The sequence below is a fragment of the Bidens hawaiensis genome, unplaced genomic scaffold (genome assembly GCF_021521415.1).
Source record: "Bidens hawaiensis isolate Kalapana, Puna unplaced genomic scaffold, B.hawaiensis_p1.1 tig00049734_1, whole genome shotgun sequence".
In the NCBI taxonomy this organism is placed as follows: domain Eukaryota; kingdom Viridiplantae; phylum Streptophyta; class Magnoliopsida; order Asterales; family Asteraceae; genus Bidens; species Bidens hawaiensis.
Window position 1 is genome coordinate 108,249 of NW_027498897.1, and position 18,796 is coordinate 127,044.

Consider the following 18,796-nt stretch of genomic DNA (forward strand, 5'->3'; position numbering starts at 1 on the left):
AAACTTCTTGTCTTTCTGAGTTAGCGCGGTCAGAGGTAGAGCTATCTTGGAGAAGTTCTCAATGAAGCGTCGATAGTAGCCAGCTAGTCCTAGGAATTGCCTCACCTCAGTTGGGGTTTTTGGCGCTTCCCAGTTTTCGATGGCCTTGACTTTGGAAGGATCAACGTGTATTCCTTTCTCGTTTACAACGTGACCGAGAAAGTGAACTTCTCTAAGCCAAAACTCGCACTTGGAAAACTTCGCATACAACTTTTCTTTCCTCAACAATTCCAAAATCAATCTCAGGTGTTGCTCATGCTCGGCCTTGGTCCGAGAGTAAATCAGAATATCATCTATAAACACAATCACAAACTTGTCCAAGTATGGTTTGCATACGCGGTTCATCAGATCCATGAATACAGCCGGCGCATTAGTTAGCCCGAAAGGCATCACTAAGAACTCATAATGGCCGTATCTAGTTCGGAAGGCTGTTTTCGGCACATCTTCCTCATGGACCCTAAGTTGGTGGTATCCTGACCGTAGATCTATCTTCGAATAATAACTGGATCCCTGCAACTGGTCAAATAAGTCGTCAATCCTCGGTAAGGGGTACCGATTTTTGACTGTCAGCTTGTTCAGTTCCCTGTAGTCAATACACATTCTGAACGAACCATCCTTCTTCTTAACAAACAGTACTGGAGCTCTCCAAGGTGAAAAGCTTGGGCGTATGAAACCCTTATCCAATAGTTCCTGTAACTGATTGGATAGCTCTTGCATCTCAGATGGAGCTAGTCGATAAGGCGCTCGAGCTACTGGCGCAGCTCCTGGGACTAAATCAATACGAAACTCGACTTGTCGCGGCGGCGGTAATCCGGGCAAATCTTCAGGAAAAACTTCTTGAAATTCGCGCACTACTGGTAAGTCTTCAATTCTTCGCTCATCTCCTTTCTTCTCTACGACATGCGCCAGGAAGGCGTAGCACCCTTTCCTTAGGCACTTACGCGCCTTTAGGCACGAAATCAGTTTCGTCGCAACTCCCCTTCTTTCCCCTTGAATTACCAGGGCTTCTCCGTTCAACAGTGGGATCCGAACCTGCTTCTCATGGCAAATAACTTCCGCGCGGTTCTTGACTAACCAATCCATACCTACCACAATGTCAAAACTTCCCAAGTCTATTGGCAACAAATTAATATTGAACCCGTGACCTCCCATGACTATTACACATTGTTCAGTTCTTTCGTTCGCGCATAACTGCCTACCATTGGCTAGTTCTATAGTATAAGGCGTGTCTAGCCTACTGGTTGCTAGGCCTAGGGAGTCTTTAAACTCAGCGGATATAAAACTTAGGTCAGCGCCAGTATCAAATAAGACAGATGCAAAATGTCCGTTAAGCAAAAACGTACCGGTTACCACATTCGGCTCTTCTTTAGCTTCGCCTGCGCCGATCACAAAAGCTCTCCCGCGAGCTTGGTTTCCCTTTTGCGGGCAATCCCGACTAAAATGCCCTGGCTTTCCGCATGCATAGCAGTTGTCACTCGCTCCAGCTTCTCTGACACGGCAATTCATCGTCTTGTGCCCTGGTCTGCCACATTTGGCACATTCGATTCTTGCGCATTCACCCTCGTGGTGATACTTGCATTTGCTGCACCATGGGCGAGGCCCGCTGTATCCTTTTCGTGGTGGCTCCGCGGCCTGAATCGCGTAAGTCCTTGCGCTCTCCTGCTTCTTGAACGGTGGCTGCTTGGAGTCGGACCCTCGGTGGTGAGAGTTCCATTTCCTCTTGGGATCAGAGGTTCGCTGCTCGATTCCGCGCGTAGTTAACATACCCGCACGGACCGTATCCCTTGTAAGGGTGATGGCCCGCGCTACCGCCTCATCAAAGGTTGGAGGCGCTGCGGCGTTGAGCGGAACCCTAACAACAGGAGGTAACCCAAAGATATACCTCTCGATCTTCTTTTCCTCCGTGTTTGCCATGTCTGGCACCAACTGGCAAAGCTCGTTGAACCGGTTGTTGTAGGCGTCGATATCCGTTCCTACCATGGTGTGGTTCCAGAATTCCTGTTGTAGACTCTGGATTTCTGCGCGAGAGCAGAACTTTCTCATCATCATTTCCTTCAGTTCCTCCCAGGTCTTGTGGAGAGCAACTTCTCGCCCCAAGGTTTTCACTTGAAGCTTCCACCAAGACGAAGCTGCTTCTTGGAACATGCAGGTCGCGTAAAGGACCTTCTGGTTCTCACTACATCCGCTAATGGAGAGAACTGTCTCCATCTTGTCAATCCAGTTGTAGAGCCCAATGGCCCCTTCGGTACCCTTGAATGGCCAAGGCTTACAGGCCATGAATGTCTTGTAGGAGCATCCTTTGTCCAAGGCTCCTGATTCGGGTTCTGGGGTCTCATTCTGACGACCCTGACTTGATTCGGCCTTGCTGGCCTCATGTGTTGCGATTGCTTGCGCGATTATTTCCGCGAGTTCCTCGGGTGTCATGGTAATTCCCTTGGCTCTAGCTGGAGGCATTCTCGCTTTAAAAGAGAAAATATATCAAACTTAGCGCATGTACTCTGAGCACATAATGTTTTTCTTTATTTACTACACTGTGTGACCCGTGTTCCTAAGTGTGTGTATAGTTTCTTTTGAAAATATTTTCTTTGAAAAATATTTCATGCGATTCCCCAACGGTTATAGTCTAGGTTAAAACTTCTTTTCCTAGTTCGCTATAACCAGTGCTCTGATACCAATCTTTCACACCCGGCCCTGAGCGGCGGAAACAGCCGGGCGCGCGCGAGTGGGGATTGATAATTAAGCACGGGCCATTGCAAACATTCAAAGATTTTCATTGCGCATGAAATGTTTAATACAAATACATTACATTGTTTAAAAATTACATAAAAACATCCAAGTATAAAAACTGTTGAAGATTTCCACGCCATATCCCCTTGCGCGGCGGGTACAACCACGCGCATCGAAGGGATAGAACTAAAATCTTCCAAAAAGCTAGTTTTAGATGTTCAGCGTGAGGTGCTCTAAGTGTGACTCCATGCGCTACCTAGTTATCTCCTGAAAGACACGTAAAAACATTTGAATCAGTATAAACTGAGTGAGTTCACAAGTTTTAGTAACTTGATAAATCGTATTGCATCATAATCTTGATACAAATCATTCTGAAACATAATTCTGATAGCATCATTAAAACACATGCTTGGTAAAACATAGTCCTATCAACATATTCTGATAAAATCGTTCCGCGGGTTACGCGCGAACATTTCTGGGAACTGTGCTCGTCTGTGTAAGTGGCGCTGCCACTACGAGCGAAATAAGTAATACCGTCCCGCGGGTTGCGCGTGGACATTTCTGAAAAGCCGTGCTCGTCTGTGTAAGTGGCGCTGCCACTACGAGCGAAATAATACCGTCCCGCGGGTTACGCGCGAACGTTTCAGGAAAATGTGCTCGTCCATGCAAAGTGGCGCTGCCACTACGAGCTAATCAATAATTCCGTCCCGCGGGTTACGCGCGGACGTCGTGCCGGAAAACAAGGCGCTCGTCCATGCAAAGAGGCGCGACCCCTACGAGCGGGCTCAAACCCATAGTACTGCCCCATGACCATACTAGGCACTCGTCCATGCAAAGAGGTGCGACCCCTACGAGTGGGTGGATCAAACCAGCAGTCCCTACCCTTAGAGTTCCACTGGTAAAGTGATCACTTACTCGAATTCTGGCGCACATACATCGAAAACCATAGATACCGTTTGCATTGCTCGTAAATACACCATAATGAAACATTATTTAAACACATAATTGCTTGTATTGCTTGTAAGAGTATCACATAAAACATAGTTTTAAGTACGTGTCCCTCGCCCCGAAAACAGTTTAAAAACAGTGAAAACAGCGAGAATAGGGGCTGTGAGACTCACCTGTGGTTCTTGTTAAGGGATTAATCGAGATTCGGGTTTTCTTGGTGTTGGCCTCGGAATTGAAGGTCTAGAATACGATTAAATAACAAGAAGTATATATATTAAGATCAAGAAATAGGAGAATATAAGGGTTGGAAGGTAGATCTCAAGGTTATATTCTCGGCTTACCTAGTTACAGGATCGGATGCTTGGGAGATGATTAGTGCAAGTTTGCAGTTCTTAAGAGAGAAGTTTGAAGTGTGTTTGGGTGATAACTTAGGTTACATATTTATAGTCAAACTCAAGGGAACACAATCCTTTGCTTTAGGGGATTGTAATCTTTTCATATCTAGGTGTAATGATGATAAAGTATGGAAATTATTATTATTTATTTAAGAGTGGAGTAGTGGATAAAAGATTTTGATTTGATTTGGTCAGGACATGCAGGTCTGGGGTTGGTGAGAATAGGGTGGCTGACAGTTGACTTTTCGTGTTACAGTGTGCTTTTTCAGGTACTTTTGTTAGTGTACAGTAAAAAGTGGAAAATCTCTGAAACACGCTACTGTTTCCTTTTGGGCGGGAGTAATCTCCTTACGTCTGGAGAATAGACTAAGTGTTCCGTGCGTATCACTTTGTGCGCATAGCTTTCTGCGTGAAGGACATTTCTTTGCTGCGGGTAGGTGCGTAACCTTCTCGCAGTTAGGGACATTGAGTTTCATTTGTAGATTCTCCAGGTGGTCTTGGTATTTCAACATAGTGATCAGTTATGTTGAAGACAATTCCTTCTTGGAGCTTCAGACAAACTAGCTCTCAATGTTCCCGCCATGCGGGGAGGTTAGTTCCCTTCCGCACGCGCATAAACGATTTAGGGTGCACCCGCCTTAGCATCATGCGTGACGGTCAACCCATTAGACAACATATCGTTAAGGTACATGAAAACATAAAGCCAAAACATTCGCGCATGGCGCATATAACATATGCCCACGCTGGTTCTTAACATGGCGCGCTCGCGCAGGGCGCACATAATATGCCCGCGCTGACTAACATGGCGCGCTCGCGCAGGGCGCACATAACAAATGCACGTGCTGATTCTAACATAGCGCGCTCGCGCAAGGCGCATATAACATAATTACCTAATATTTAGGTTGATTACTTGGTTTAAGGGATTGGGAATTTACCGGGTGTCACATGACGGTTTGGGGTTGATCAGTTTCGGGTTGATGTGTTGAGATCTTGAGATTCGTCAACCCTAACATGTCTTGTATAGTTATTCGTGTCGTGTCAACTTATTTATATTTGTGTAGTGCTTACGTCAACCCATTTTATGTTCATTTACAAATATGCTTTATGCCTATTGCCTAGTGATTTGATAACAACTTGAACAATTAATCAGTTCTATTAATATAAAACTTTTTGTAATTTGTGATATTTCAATTGTTTTTGTTTATTTATCTCTTAACCTCAGTTAGTAAACTTGGGTTTATAAATTTTGCTTGTTTGTTTCAAATAAGTGAATAATAACCGAATATAATCTAGTTATAAGTGTTTAAAAAAAAGTATAAGTTAATAGTTTTATGAAAAAAATAAATCAAACGTTTTAACTTTGAAATTTAACACTTCTCGTCTTTGAAATCAAAATATTAATTAACTTATAAACATGTAAAGTAACTTTTTAACGGGTTGTGTTTGGGCTAAGCCTGTAATAAAAAGGTCGTGTTAACTAGGGGTGTAAACAGGCCGAGCACAAACTGGGTCGTTTTGACTTGAGTCTTTTTTTATTTACTTTTTAATTATTTTAAATATTTTGATAGAACTTTAAACAAGCCTAAGATCAGCTCGAGATCGTGTAGTACCTTAAATGAGCCAAAGCTTAGCTTGAGCTTGTGGAAAGTTAATACATAGAAGTTTATAAGAGGTAAAACTTAAAAACACACAAGATTTATTAAGGTTCAATGAGTCTAAACGAGCTTCTCAAACATGGCTCGAGATTGGGTTTGACAATAACATGCTTTATTGGTGTGGAGGTAGGGTACACAAGGATAAATTCTCCGTTGGCGCGAAAGACCTTGTGCGAAGAAACATATATTCTTCACGGAGGGGATATTATTAAGCAAGGATAATCATTCGCATGATGTATGCTTCCCGCGGAAGAAACACTTAACAACTTAAGGAGTTTAGCGAAAGACATGTCATGAAAAAAGGGAGGACAACACGTGACAAGGAAAGGAAAGACTAATCACAGGTCGAGATCCATATAATGTTCACGATGGCACGATGGACCAATCATAGAAGGCTGGCGTTGCACCTGCCCACGCCAAAGATCTTCATGTGCCAGTTGGCCTCCCAATCAGGAGCCACTACCGTGCTCAACCATGATAATAGAAGGTTCCATTGAGCGGGACAACTGACCCAATCATTCTCCTTCCCATCGGCTATAAATACAAGAGATAAACCAACGGTAAAAGGATCCACAATCTTGTTATCTCGAAGAATTACTCATCACCTACTATACTAATTTTCATGCCAGAAGGTGGCTACGAGAAGACTCCCTATTCCCCTTAACGTAACCAGTAGGGATGGGCAAATTCGGTACCGGTACCGATTGGTACTGGTATCGATACTGAAATCGGTATCGATTCGGTACCGAATTGGTACCAAAGTTTTAAGTTTCGGGACCGGTACGGTACCAGTATTTCCCGAATTTTTACCTTCAATACCGGTACTTTCACACCCGGCCCTGAGCGGCGGAAACAGCCGGGCGCGCGCGAGTGGGGATTGATAATTAAGCACGGGCCATTGCAAACATTCAAAGATTTTCATTGCGCATGAAATGTTTAATACAAATACATTACATTGTTTAAAAATTACATAAAAACATCCAAGTATAAAAACTGTTGAAGATTTCCACGCCATATCCCCTTGCGCGGCGGGTACAACCACGCGCATCGAAGGGATAGAACTAAAATCTTCCAAAAAGCTAGTTTTAGATGTTCAGCGTGAGGTGCTCTAAGTGTGACTCCATGCGCTACCTAGTTATCTCCTGAAAGACACGTAAAAACATTTGAATCAGTATAAACTGAGTGAGTTCACAAGTTTTAGTAACTTGATAAATCGTATTGCATCATAATCTTGATACAAATCATTCTGAAACATAATTCTGATAGCATCATTAAAACACATGCTTGGTAAAACATAGTCCTATCAACATATTCTGATAAAATCGTTCCGCGGGTTACGCGCGAACATTTCTGGGAACTGTGCTCGTCTGTGTAAGTGGCGCTGCCACTACGAGCGAAATAAGTAATACCGTCCCGCGGGTTGCGCGTGGACATTTCTGAAAAGCCGTGCTCGTCTGTGTAAGTGGCGCTGCCACTACGAGCGAAATAATACCGTCCCGCGGGTTACGCGCGAACGTTTCAGGAAAATGTGCTCGTCCATGCAAAGTGGCGCTGCCACTACGAGCTAATCAATAATTCCGTCCCGCGGGTTACGCGCGGACGTCGTGCCGGAAAACAAGGCGCTCGTCCATGCAAAGAGGCGCGACCCCTACGAGCGGGCTCAAACCCATAGTACTGCCCCATGACCATACTAGGCACTCGTCCATGCAAAGAGGTGCGACCCCTACGAGTGGGTGGATCAAACCAGCAGTCCCTACCCTTAGAGTTCCAATGGTAAAGTGATCACTTACTCGAATTCTGGCGCACATACATCGAAAACCATAGATACCGTTTGCATTGCTCGTAAATACACCATAATGAAACATTATTTAAACACATAATTGCTTGTATTGCTTGTAAGAGTATCACATAAAACATAGTTTTAAGTACGTGTCCCTCGCCCCGAAAACAGTTTAAAAACAGTGAAAACAGCGAGAATAGGGGCTGTGAGACTCACCTGTGGTTCTTGTTAAGGGATTAATCGAGATTCGGGTTTTCTTGGTGTTGGCCTCGGAATTGAAGGTCTAGAATACGATTAAATAACAAGAAGTATATATATTAAGATCAAGAAATAGGAGAATATAAGGGTTGGAAGGTAGATCTCAAGGTTATATTCTCGGCTTACCTAGTTACAGGATCGGATGCTTGGGAGATGATTAGTGCAAGTTTGCAGTTCTTAAGAGAGAAGTTTGAAGTGTGTTTGGGTGATAACTTAGGTTACATATTTATAGTCAAACTCAAGGGAACACAATCCTTTGCTTTAGGGGATTGTAATCTTTTCATATCTAGGTGTAATGATGATAAAGTATGGAAATTATTATTATTTATTTAAGAGTGGAGTAGTGGATAAAAGATTTTGATTTGATTTGGTCAGGACATGCAGGTCTGGGGTTGGTGAGAATAGGGTGGCTGACAGTTGACTTTTCGTGTTACAGTGTGCTTTTTCAGGTACTTTTGTTAGTGTACAGTAAAAAGTGGAAAATCTCTGAAACACGCTACTGTTTCCTTTTGGGCGGGAGTAATCTCCTTACGTCTGGAGAATAGACTAAGTGTTCCGTGCGTATCACTTTGTGCGCATAGCTTTCTGCGTGAAGGACATTTCTTTGCTGCGGGTAGGTGCGTAACCTTCTCGCAGTTAGGGACATTGAGTTTCATTTGTAGATTCTCCAGGTGGTCTTGGTATTTCAACATAGTGATCAGTTATGTTGAAGTCAATTCCTTCTTGGAGCTTCAGACAAACTAGCTCTCAATGTTCCCGCCATGCGGGGAGGTTAGTTCCCTTCCGCACGCGCATAAACGATTTAGGGTGCACCCGCCTTAGCATCATGCGTGACGGTCAACCCATTAGACAACATATCGTTAAGGTACATGAAAACATAAAGCCAAAACATTCGCGCATGGCGCATATAACATATGCCCACGCTGGTTCTTAACATGGCGCGCTCGCGCAGGGCGCACATAATATGCCCGCGCTGACTAACATGGCGCGCTCGCGCAGGGCGCACATAACAAATGCACGTGCTGATTCTAACATAGCGCGCTCGCGCAAGGCGCATATAACATAATTACCTAATATTTAGGTTGATTACTTGGTTTAAGGGATTGGGAATTTACCGGGTGTCACAGGTACCGGTACCAAACCGAATATTTCGGTACCGGTACCAAGAATTTGTAAATTTTGGGACCGGGATTTTCGATACCGATCTCATCCCTAGTAACGAGCTCATGGTGTTCAGTTTTGCAGGTTACGCCTGCCAGAATTCATAACAACTCAAGTGAGAAGCCCACCCAGGGTTAGGCTAATATCAATCCATCATTGATCGAGACATTACGTTAAGACTACCCATTGTTAACATTAGTGTTTCTTCAATTTGAAGTTTGAGCCTAAAAAAATTCGGCTCATTTCAAGCCTTTTTATCAATTTGAGCTAATCCGAGCCCGAATAGTTCGCAAGAGCTCGGCTCGTTTACACCCGGGTGTAGGGGTGTTCACGGTCTGGTTTGAACGGTTTTTGGGTTAAACCGTGACCAAACCGTTAGTACCGGTTTTTGGAAATTAAAAACCAAAACCGAACCGTCAACAATCAAAACCGAACCAAACCGAACCGTTACTAACGGTTTGGTCTGGTTCGGTTTCACAGTTTTAAGTTTTAAACTTGTTATGTCTTTATAATAAAAACCCACAAAAGATAAAATAAAATATTATCCAAAATGCATAGAACAATCTTGTTATAAGAGCTTACTACCCGTTCATAATTATATAAATCTCATCATTTAGATAAAAGAAATAAAGTATAAAAACAACTATTTCATGAAATAAATTAAAAATACAAGTCTTAAGTTTATAACTACAGATTGTGGTCTGCTACTACACTTTGAAATTAAAAATAGATTTAGCCTATATTCGTATTAATTAATCGAATCAAATATTAAATATAGATAACTAAATATATGCATTATAAAATATATAACAAAAACTAAAATATATTATCTAATCTTATGGTCCGGTTTTATTCGAACGGTTTTTTGTATAAACTGTAAACCAAACCGTTCATTACGGTTTGAAAATTGACCGAAAGTTAAAAACAAAAACCAACCGCGAAACCAAACCGACGACCGGTTTGGACCGAACCGTGACCCCTACGAAAACCTTCAATCGGACTCCGTAAACCCTAATCATATCCCTCCCGTTCAAAATTCAAACCAACCTTCTAACCACCATCAACAATGGCGGGCTTCTCCTTCACCACAAACCCTACATCCTCTTCATCACCATCACCATTCTCATTCACTCCACCATCATCATCCTCATCTCCATTCTCGTTCTCCTCAAACCCTACCTCTTCCTCTTCACCCTTCACCGCTTCCTCATCACCTTCGCTATTCGGATCCTCCGCATCCGGATCCGGATCCGCTTCGTTCGGATTCAACTTCGCGTCTTCCTCATCTTCTACGCCGTCGTTTGGCTCCGCTGCAACAACCGGTTCAACCCTAGGGTTTGGTACGTCATCTGCCACGTCATCACTGTTTGGTGTATCTAGTACTCTGTTTGGATCCACCTCTGCTGGTACGTCATCTGCCACGTCATCGCCGTTTGGTGGATCCAGTAGTCTGTTTGGAACCACCTCTACTGGTAATGCTACTACTACTAGTTTATTCGGTTCTAGTGTTACGAGTAATTCGAGTAGTTCGAGTGGTTTGGTTTTAGGATCTGGCAGTGTTTTCGGAGCTACGAGTTCGACTGCGGATTCTACAGCTTTATTTGGTTCGGTATCAACGTCTGCAGCGTCACCGGCAACATCATTTCCTAATTTATTCGGCTCTGGTGCGGCATCTTCTAGCGTGATTTCGAGTTCAGCTTCGTCTACGACTACGACTCCTGGTTTTTCGTTTTCAAGTGCGGCCGCGTCAACACCGGCTTCTTCATTTTCGTTTTCGACGAATTCAGCTTTTGGTAATTCGACAGGAACCGGGACCGGGACCGGCACTGTTTCTGCAGCGACAACTCCGAGTTTGTTTGCTGGATCATCGTCGAGTACGGCTTCTAGCTTCTCGTTTGCGAATGTGACTGCAGTGTCTGCGGCTGTGACTACTGCTGCTGCTGCTGCTGCTTCTAGTTCAGCTAGCGTGTCGTCTCCATTTGCTGCGTTTGGTGGGACTTCGTCTAGTACTGCAGCTTCGACTGCTACTGGATCTTTGTCGAGTTTTGCGATACCGGCTGCTACCAGTGCTGCGGGTTCTACAGGGACATCGAGTTCGTTTTTGGGATTTCAAACAGCTTCTAAAAGTGCTGGTACTCCTGCACCGGCGTCTCAACCGCAGTCAACAGCTGCTCCATCTTTGTTTGGTGAGTTTGTTGATGTTGATCCTCTGATTTTATAGTTATTGTAACAAAATGCATTTGTTAATTATCACCGGTATATATGTTGGTTGTTTTCATAGACTGGAAATTTAATATTCACCGCGTTAAGCTCGCTTAAGTGTATTTAGAGTTTTAAATGTAAAAAAAGAAAACATTAACTTTTGTATGAATACTTAATAAGGAGTTAAGGATGAGGAGATTGCACTGTTTTTTTTGCAAAATATTGTTAGTCACCCTGACATTCTATCTGGCAGATCACATGACTGTAAATTCTGTAATACTCGATCTTTGGAATTTTGATAAACTTTTGATTGTCTTAACTTCTAACTGTTATTGTTTTGTTTAAATTATTTTTGCAGGTACCCCTGCTTCCTTGACAACCACTTCAACTGTTACAACCACCACTGCTCAGACGTCATCTGCTCTTGTTGTGTCTTCCAGTAGCGGGTTAGTCATATGTATAGTCTCAAAATGTTCTGTTTATTTTTTAGAGTTTCATGTGTACTATGATTCTATGAAGTACGATCTTGAAAAAGGGCTGAAATTCTTTTTGATATCGATTCTCAAGATACAAGTAAAAATACTCTTAATTTTGGTCATGCCAGATGATAAATATACAATATCTAAAAGCGTTCTTGTCAGCTATGTTGCCATTACAATGTTATTGCTTATATTTTCACTAGTACATTTTATTCTTTCCAAGATTCATCTGTTGTGCATCATTTCTGATCTGAGGCTCCTTTTGTTATTTTGCCACTAGGACAACTACAAGTGTCAGCACAGCCGTAGCTTCTGCTCCGAAGTTACCATCTGAAATTACTGGCAAAACTGTTGAGGAGGTATCCCTACCAAGTTTTTTTTTTCTGTTATTGATTGGTTATGTTGTTACTTCATTTCTCATGTCCTGATCACAAAATTGGTGTAGCAACTTTCAGTGTTTTCTGTTGCTGTTATGGTCTGATTTTTTCTTTCAATTTTTGTTTAAAGATCATCAAGGAGTGGAATGTGGAGCTCCAGGAGCGAACTAGCAAGTTCAGGAAGCAAGCTAATGCAATAGCTGAGTGGGACAAGAGAATCTTGCAGAACCGAGATGTTCTTCTTAAACTTGAGGCGAGTCATATCCACTGTGGTTATTATTATGTACTATCTAGTAAACTATTTAACTAGTCATTTAACTTTCTAGGAACCAAAGAGACACACGTTTGATTCAGATTAACCTTAGCTGTGCATTTATACTCCAATTAAACTAATTAACTCTAGTAGTTCCTTCACATATATAGTTAAAAGACAACCTTTTTCTTTGTTGCTTCCTTGTGTTTATTCTAAACTGCTTTTTTACAGGCAGAAGTTGCCAAAGTTGTTGATACCCAATCAAACCTTGAGAGACAGCTGGAGTTGATTGAGACTCATCAACAAGAGGTATTTTAACAAGGTTTTGTTTCTTTATCTTGTATCTCTGGTACTTTTAATCATGGAACTGCAGTCTTTAAACTCAAATCATTTTGTTTAATTGCTTTTTTTCTTATCTAAGAACAAAACATCCTGAATATGGAGTTGACTAACAAACACATATGCAAGAGTTTTGAGTCAAACTGTAAGCATGTATTGACAGATGAAAAAGTTTCATGTTGAAGATATTAGGATCGTTTAGAAAATGTATTTTTATTTGTAGAGATTAATTTTAACTATGCTTGGTAATTAGAACATGAGTTTCAAGCTCCAAAAATGGAAATCCGAGATGTTTTATTTGCACCCCAAGTTAGTGAAAGTAGATTGTTATTGGTTATGGTGCTATTGGTTATGTTTTATCAAGTTAGGCGGGTTAGCATCTGATCGGGGCGCCAACAAGTGTTTTTTCATAATTTAGTTTAACGGTATTGACTGATATGTACGTGGTCAGATCTTTTTGTTATCTCTAGGGCCCATCTAAGGTTAGTAATGAAGTAGATGTTTCTGTTGTTTCCATAAGTTTCCAACTCTATGGATAAGCTTTGGAGAGGTTGGTCATAGTATTTGATTTCTTTTGTTAGTAATTATAAGTTTAAATTAGTCATCTTTCCCGCTATTTGAAAATCGTGATAACATAGTTGTCACTTGATACAATTTTTAGGTTGATAAGTCTTTACAAAGTGTGGAAGAAGAAGCTGAGCGGATATACAAAGACGAGCATGGGCTACTTCTTGATGATGAAGCAGCTTCAACCAGAGATGCAATGTGAGTGGCTAGCTATTGATATTTTTATTACTAAATGTAATGTAGAACCATAGTTTTTTTTCATAATTTATGAAGTAGGAGCAGCACTTACTCTATATTGAAGTAGATTTTGTATGAAATCTCATTTTAAACATCATCATTTGAAATTCTCAGGTACGAGCAGGCTGAATTTATTGAGAGAGAAATGGAACAGATGACAGAACAAATAAAATTTGTTATTCAGACTCTTAATGCCAATCAGGTGCTCATTTATTTAAATTTGATTTAGCCCGAAATGAGAGGGTTGTTTGATCAGATGAAAGTGCTTTGAGCTTTAACCATAAATTAAATACCTAACATATTTTTTTTTATTAAATGACAAAAATGACATTGTTTTATGTTCGTACGGGTTGATGTTGATATTTATATATGTGCCCGTTCTAGGGTGGAGAACATGAAGCAACTGATGGTATGACACCACTGGATATTGTTGTTCGGATCCTTAACAATCAACTAAGTTCGTTAATGTGGATCGATGAAAAGGTTAGACTGTTTCATTTTTCATCAATAAATTTTTAGATCTTCCATTTCATAGAAATTCATCTTATATTGGTTAATGACGTGCACAATTTCTGTGAAATATACTTGAAAAGGCTGTACGTACATATTAATCTATTTTTATTAATCTTATCATTTCAATCAGGCTGAAGAATTCTCGTCACGTATTCAAAAACTGGCTAAACAAGGCTCTGGTGCTGATCGAGAACTGATGGGCCTGAAGTTTTGGCTGTCTCGATAGGTGTAAACTGTATTGTGTTACATTGTGGATTTGCTTTTAGCCAGGATATAAAATAGATTTGATGGCAAATGCAGCCAGTGAAACCAGTTTTGCTAGATCAAGCATCTAGCTTGTGGTTCCCCTACATTTTTATTTTTGAACATTTTATTATGTAAAAACGATAACTGGACTTTGTGGTTTGTGATTTTCGGTCTAACTTTTGGCTTTTTATTGTGGATTTCTTGTTTACATGGAGTATTGTTGTTGCTATTAAATAAAAAAGCTGTGACCATTAAGATGATGGAACTCTTCAATTCCTCTTTTGACTGTTATGATTTCTTTGATCGTGGAGTGATAATTTCTTTCTGACCTTTAGAACATGCCACTCTTATATCCACATATTGTCCAGACACCTTTATCGTCTTCTGTAACTAGGACCAATGCTCAATACTAGCTTCAGTCTGAAGGATTCTTTTGTCAGCTTGTGCTGGAATCTTTAAAGGTGGCATCTCATCAGCTGACTTTGTAACAGGGTTGTAATGGGATCTTCTTTTGGGATCAGTACTTGGTGGAGGTGATGGTTTGTAGGGTTGTGGTTTTGAATTTGTACACCTCACATGAATTTGATGGTTTACATTTTTTTTTGGGGTTTATGTATGGCATATTTTATTATAATTTGAATGAATTGCTTAGTACTCTTGAATCTATGTTTCAAAGTTTAAAAAATTGGATTTTTTAAAAAACCGGTTTTGGGTATGTTTAGGTTTTTGACCAGTAGAGGCGGAATTGGTTTTGGTGTTTTCTGTTTAGTTTTTAGAGAGAGATGAAAAAACTAGATTTTATAGAGTGATATTTGATGTGTAATAATTAATTTTAAAAAGTAAAAAGTTTATTAAGCTGTAAATCAGAGTCATAAATAACCAAAACTAGAGATTGAGAAAGAACAGTAAAAAAGAAAAAAAACTACAAATGGAAAAATGATAGAATGTATTTATTACTTTAATTTAAAACAAATGCATAAAATGTTAAAGAATAATAAGGAACAAATCGACCACAAATAATCAACATGCTACACAACGTTTGCGCCACCAAAGGCGGACCAACAACAATCGGTCCACTCTTCTAGATCCTTAGACTTCTCTTTTCATGGCCAAAAGGCCAAAATCCAAAGGCGGAGCTTGCTTTGCATCAAATGTCATGGTTGAGTGACTGAATTGATTGGTGTCATGTAATGCGTGCATTGTACTATCAAGAATCTGTTGATGAGAACTATATTGATTCAATAAATGCCCGGAAACGTAAGTTGCTCGGTTTGCAGCAATTAACTCATATAGTGCAGCGCTGCATCTAGAGGACAAGTCACCGGAAGATATCCAAGGTTCGGCTTTTGGTGTTGACAGAAGAGAGAGAGCACGTATGGGCTTCGACTGTGAGGATGATGGTGATAATGGTCCAAGTCGTTGCTCCATCGCGGAACTATTTTCTTTTGACATAAAGTTAAATTAATATAAATGACTAATAAGGTGACCCTTGAAGTTTTTTTTTCTTTTCTTTTCAAATGTGACTTCGTTTAACATATGTTTCACTTTGTGAAAGAAAAAGTTTGAAAGACTAGTTTATCAATTTTCTTGATAATTAAACTTTTGTTCATGATTTTTTTATTTAGGATATTGTTTATTTAAAAATTAATAAAAAAAGGAAAACTACCATGAGAAAGAGGAAAGTTTCGAGTGAGAGAATTGGAAATGACTCCCTTTCTTCTTCGTAGGTTATGTCCTTCTAATCGTCTTCTGCAACTCCTCTTGGCTTCATCAAACTCAATGATGTCATGAAACCTGCACACATGTCACATGTATAATCACGTATATAAATTTACCTTGTGCACTTAAAACTGGACAATTATATTATATTATATTATATTAAAAACTATATGTGGAAATAAAATGTGTAATTGTGATATATGAGGATAGAAAGTATACATTTCTCTTCTTTGGTTAAACTTTGTAATCTCAAGTTTTATCGGGTTTACCTCGTGCTAGATCTTGTTCATGTTGTTTAAGTCACGTTAGTTAGTCGTATCGTTTTATCTATTTTTCTGCTACATATCAGTGCGGCTTTTAGATTTATCAAGTCCTTTCTCGATTTGAAATTTTGACAAGCCATACCAAACACATTAAAAATCAAAATGTGACTAATTAACTAAATACAAAATCTAACGAAGTTGCATGTGCATATACATGAATTCCGAAATTATCTCTATATAATTAATACTTGTAACTTTTATTTTAATCATTTCTCTTCCTTTTAACCATTAATATTTTACTCCTAAATCTACCTAACCACTACAAATCATTAGTAATGTTTAATTACTCAACTTATTTAGGCCTTAATAGAACGCTATTTAACTATTTATAAAAAAAATTATCCATAAATATATAAAACCAAATTAATGATTTAAACCTGCTACATTGCTGACAGAACCGTTGTTGAAACCCCGACACGACAACCTTGGGAGCCTTAGAATGGATTTCACACACTTTATGTCTCTTGTAGTACTCTTTCGCATTACCAAGCGCCACGTTGCACCCCTCCACCCGGCATCTCGTTGCCGAGGTTACCCTCATCGGCCATCGAGTGGTGGCCGCTGGAGTTACAGTATCATATGGATACTGTAATTTGCCTCTTTTGTCCCTAACTGTCGTCACATGATTGTCAGGGACAAAAGAAGTATCCTCATAGTAGTGTCTTTTCCCCAGCTTCAAACACATCATGTGCGGGTCCCGCACATGATGAAAAGCAGTGTTATTGTTGGCGACACTGAAAAGAAGTGCATGGACAACACTCGCCTCTTCTATTGTGTCGGCGGCGGAGATGGCTGGACTTGTCCAATCATAATGTGTACTACTACCAGCATGAGGGGTAACAGTAGTACCGGTAGTAGTACTATTGTCCCATATATCCCATGCATTACTAGTAAAATTACCATTTTGTCCTCCGCTGACACCACCAGCACCGTCACCGCCGTCGCTGCCACTGAAAGAATCCCTCCACCCAGTTTCCATTTGTGTACTAGGGTTTAATGAGAAAAAATGCGTGGGGTGTTAATGTTGTATAAAAAGAAGCAAGCCTTGAGATAAAGAAAGATGTGTGGTTCAGCAATGGGTGGATGGGGGAGCAAGTGGTCACAAAAATAAAGGCTGCTAAATATTTCATATTTTTGTTTTTTATTTGATGTTATCATATGATTTAATTTAGGTTGATTTGTTTGGATCATTGATGCTATGCAAATCTAATATAGTTTGGCAGTGTTAACGACCATGTCGGCAGGATTAAAGCTGACTATCAACAATTGTTAAACAATAAAGCTTCTGCCTCATCAATCATGACCGTTTTCTGCAGGGCCGACTCAACGTCCTTAGAGGTCTAATACTAACTAAAATTTTGATGCTTTTTTCTCTTTTTTTCTTTATGCGTATAAGGCTAGAGAGTATATGCAGGTCCTCTAGATGGATCTCACAACTTGACTCGGATCAATCCGTGATGTTGGTTAGCGGAAATCACCAACGACACTCGGATCTCAGATCTTAGTTTGTTTGGTTTATTTGCTAGAAAGGAAGAAGAAGATAAATAGAGAGAAAACTTTATTTCCTTGAAGTTGTGAAGAGTTGTAGTTTGGAGAAATGGGTAAGCAACCCTTTTATAAGGTCCCCATTTCTCTAATACATATAAAATAAACGTACAAAATAACGTACCGAGTACGTACTACACCGACTAAAAGCAAACTAAAACGACATATACAATCCTGAAAACAATATAGAATATTGGCCATACAATCTCCCTCTAGGATTGAGTATGTCGAGGAACCTTCGTCAAGTTCTTTGCTTCGTCTTTATTTCTTGAAACTTAGTACTTGTCTTGATCCAGGATCTTGAACCAGATTGGATTTTGGACAAATCTTTATTTTCCGGTCTTGTAGACTTGAATTTCAATCTTATTTTCTGGGAATGATTGGCAAAAGCAAATTTAGAAACATCAGATGCGGGAGGCTCGACATCTAATTTTCTCTTGTTGACTTTCTTGTGCCAATTGATTTCTTTCCTTGTCTTCAGATAAAGTCAGTTCATTTTTTAGATTCAATCACCAACTTTCACGTTCTCGTTTTCTTTTAAGCGCTTCAGCATCTGCAACTTCAAGCAGACTTGATCTTGATCCACCTGTCTATGTACAACTGCACAAAAGCTAAAACGAATAAGATTCGTTCACAGACCCTCTCGAGGGTCAACAAGAAATCGTTAATAGGCCATCCCAATTTCAGTCCCTCAACTTGTAAATGATTTGTTTAAGTCCCAGATTTTCAACGAACTTTGCATGAACGACCTTGACAACAAAACACATGATTTTGAATGAAACAAAGTTTAACAAAATATGTACGAACATAATAAAAACTTAAAATCTTTTTGGCATTTTCATATATTTTAAAATTAACGAAAATATATACATAACATTTTGAAGTTGAAACTAAAATAAAACAAAATCAAAATAAACAATAAAATATAGGAGTAAAGATGAAATTAATATTATATATCAATAATATTTATAAAATTTTCTAATGATTTTAAATATTTTTTTGAGAAAGATCACAACATGGAATCACATTGATT

The 18,796-nt window shown here is 40.0% G+C and overlaps 1 protein-coding gene and 1 pseudogene across 1 annotated transcript; one reads left to right on the top strand and one right to left on the bottom strand.

Moving 5' to 3' along the window:
* The first annotated feature begins 10,029 nt into the window (after positions 1 to 10,029).
* LOC143598168 (uncharacterized) lies at positions 10,030 to 14,364 on the top strand. Its single transcript, XM_077076458.1, has 9 exons — positions 10,030 to 11,149; positions 11,524 to 11,611; positions 11,925 to 12,003; positions 12,152 to 12,278; positions 12,510 to 12,583; positions 13,275 to 13,378; positions 13,532 to 13,619; positions 13,802 to 13,900; positions 14,061 to 14,364. The coding sequence occupies exons 1-9, from the start codon at positions 10,030 to 10,032 to the stop codon at positions 14,154 to 14,156; spliced, it is 1,875 nt and encodes a 624-aa protein (XP_076932573.1). The 3' UTR covers positions 14,157 to 14,364.
* An 840-nt stretch (positions 14,365 to 15,204) lies between these two features.
* On the bottom strand, positions 15,205 to 17,197 carry LOC143598169 (uncharacterized; annotated as a pseudogene).
* Positions 17,198 to 18,796: the final 1,599 nt, after the last annotated feature.

Bases quoted from the DNA above. Each gene is read 5' to 3' on its own strand.
- LOC143598168 (XM_077076458.1), top strand. From the start codon at position 10,030: ATGGCGGGCTTCTCCTTCACCACAAACCCTACATCCTCTTCATCACCA. The intron at 12,279-12,509 runs GTCATATCCACT...TTTTACAGGCAG, and splicing joins TCTTCTTAAACTTGAGGCGA to AAGTTGCCAAAGTTGTTGAT. The intron at 12,584-13,274 runs GTATTTTAACAA...TACAATTTTTAG, and splicing joins TTGAGACTCATCAACAAGAG to GTTGATAAGTCTTTACAAAG.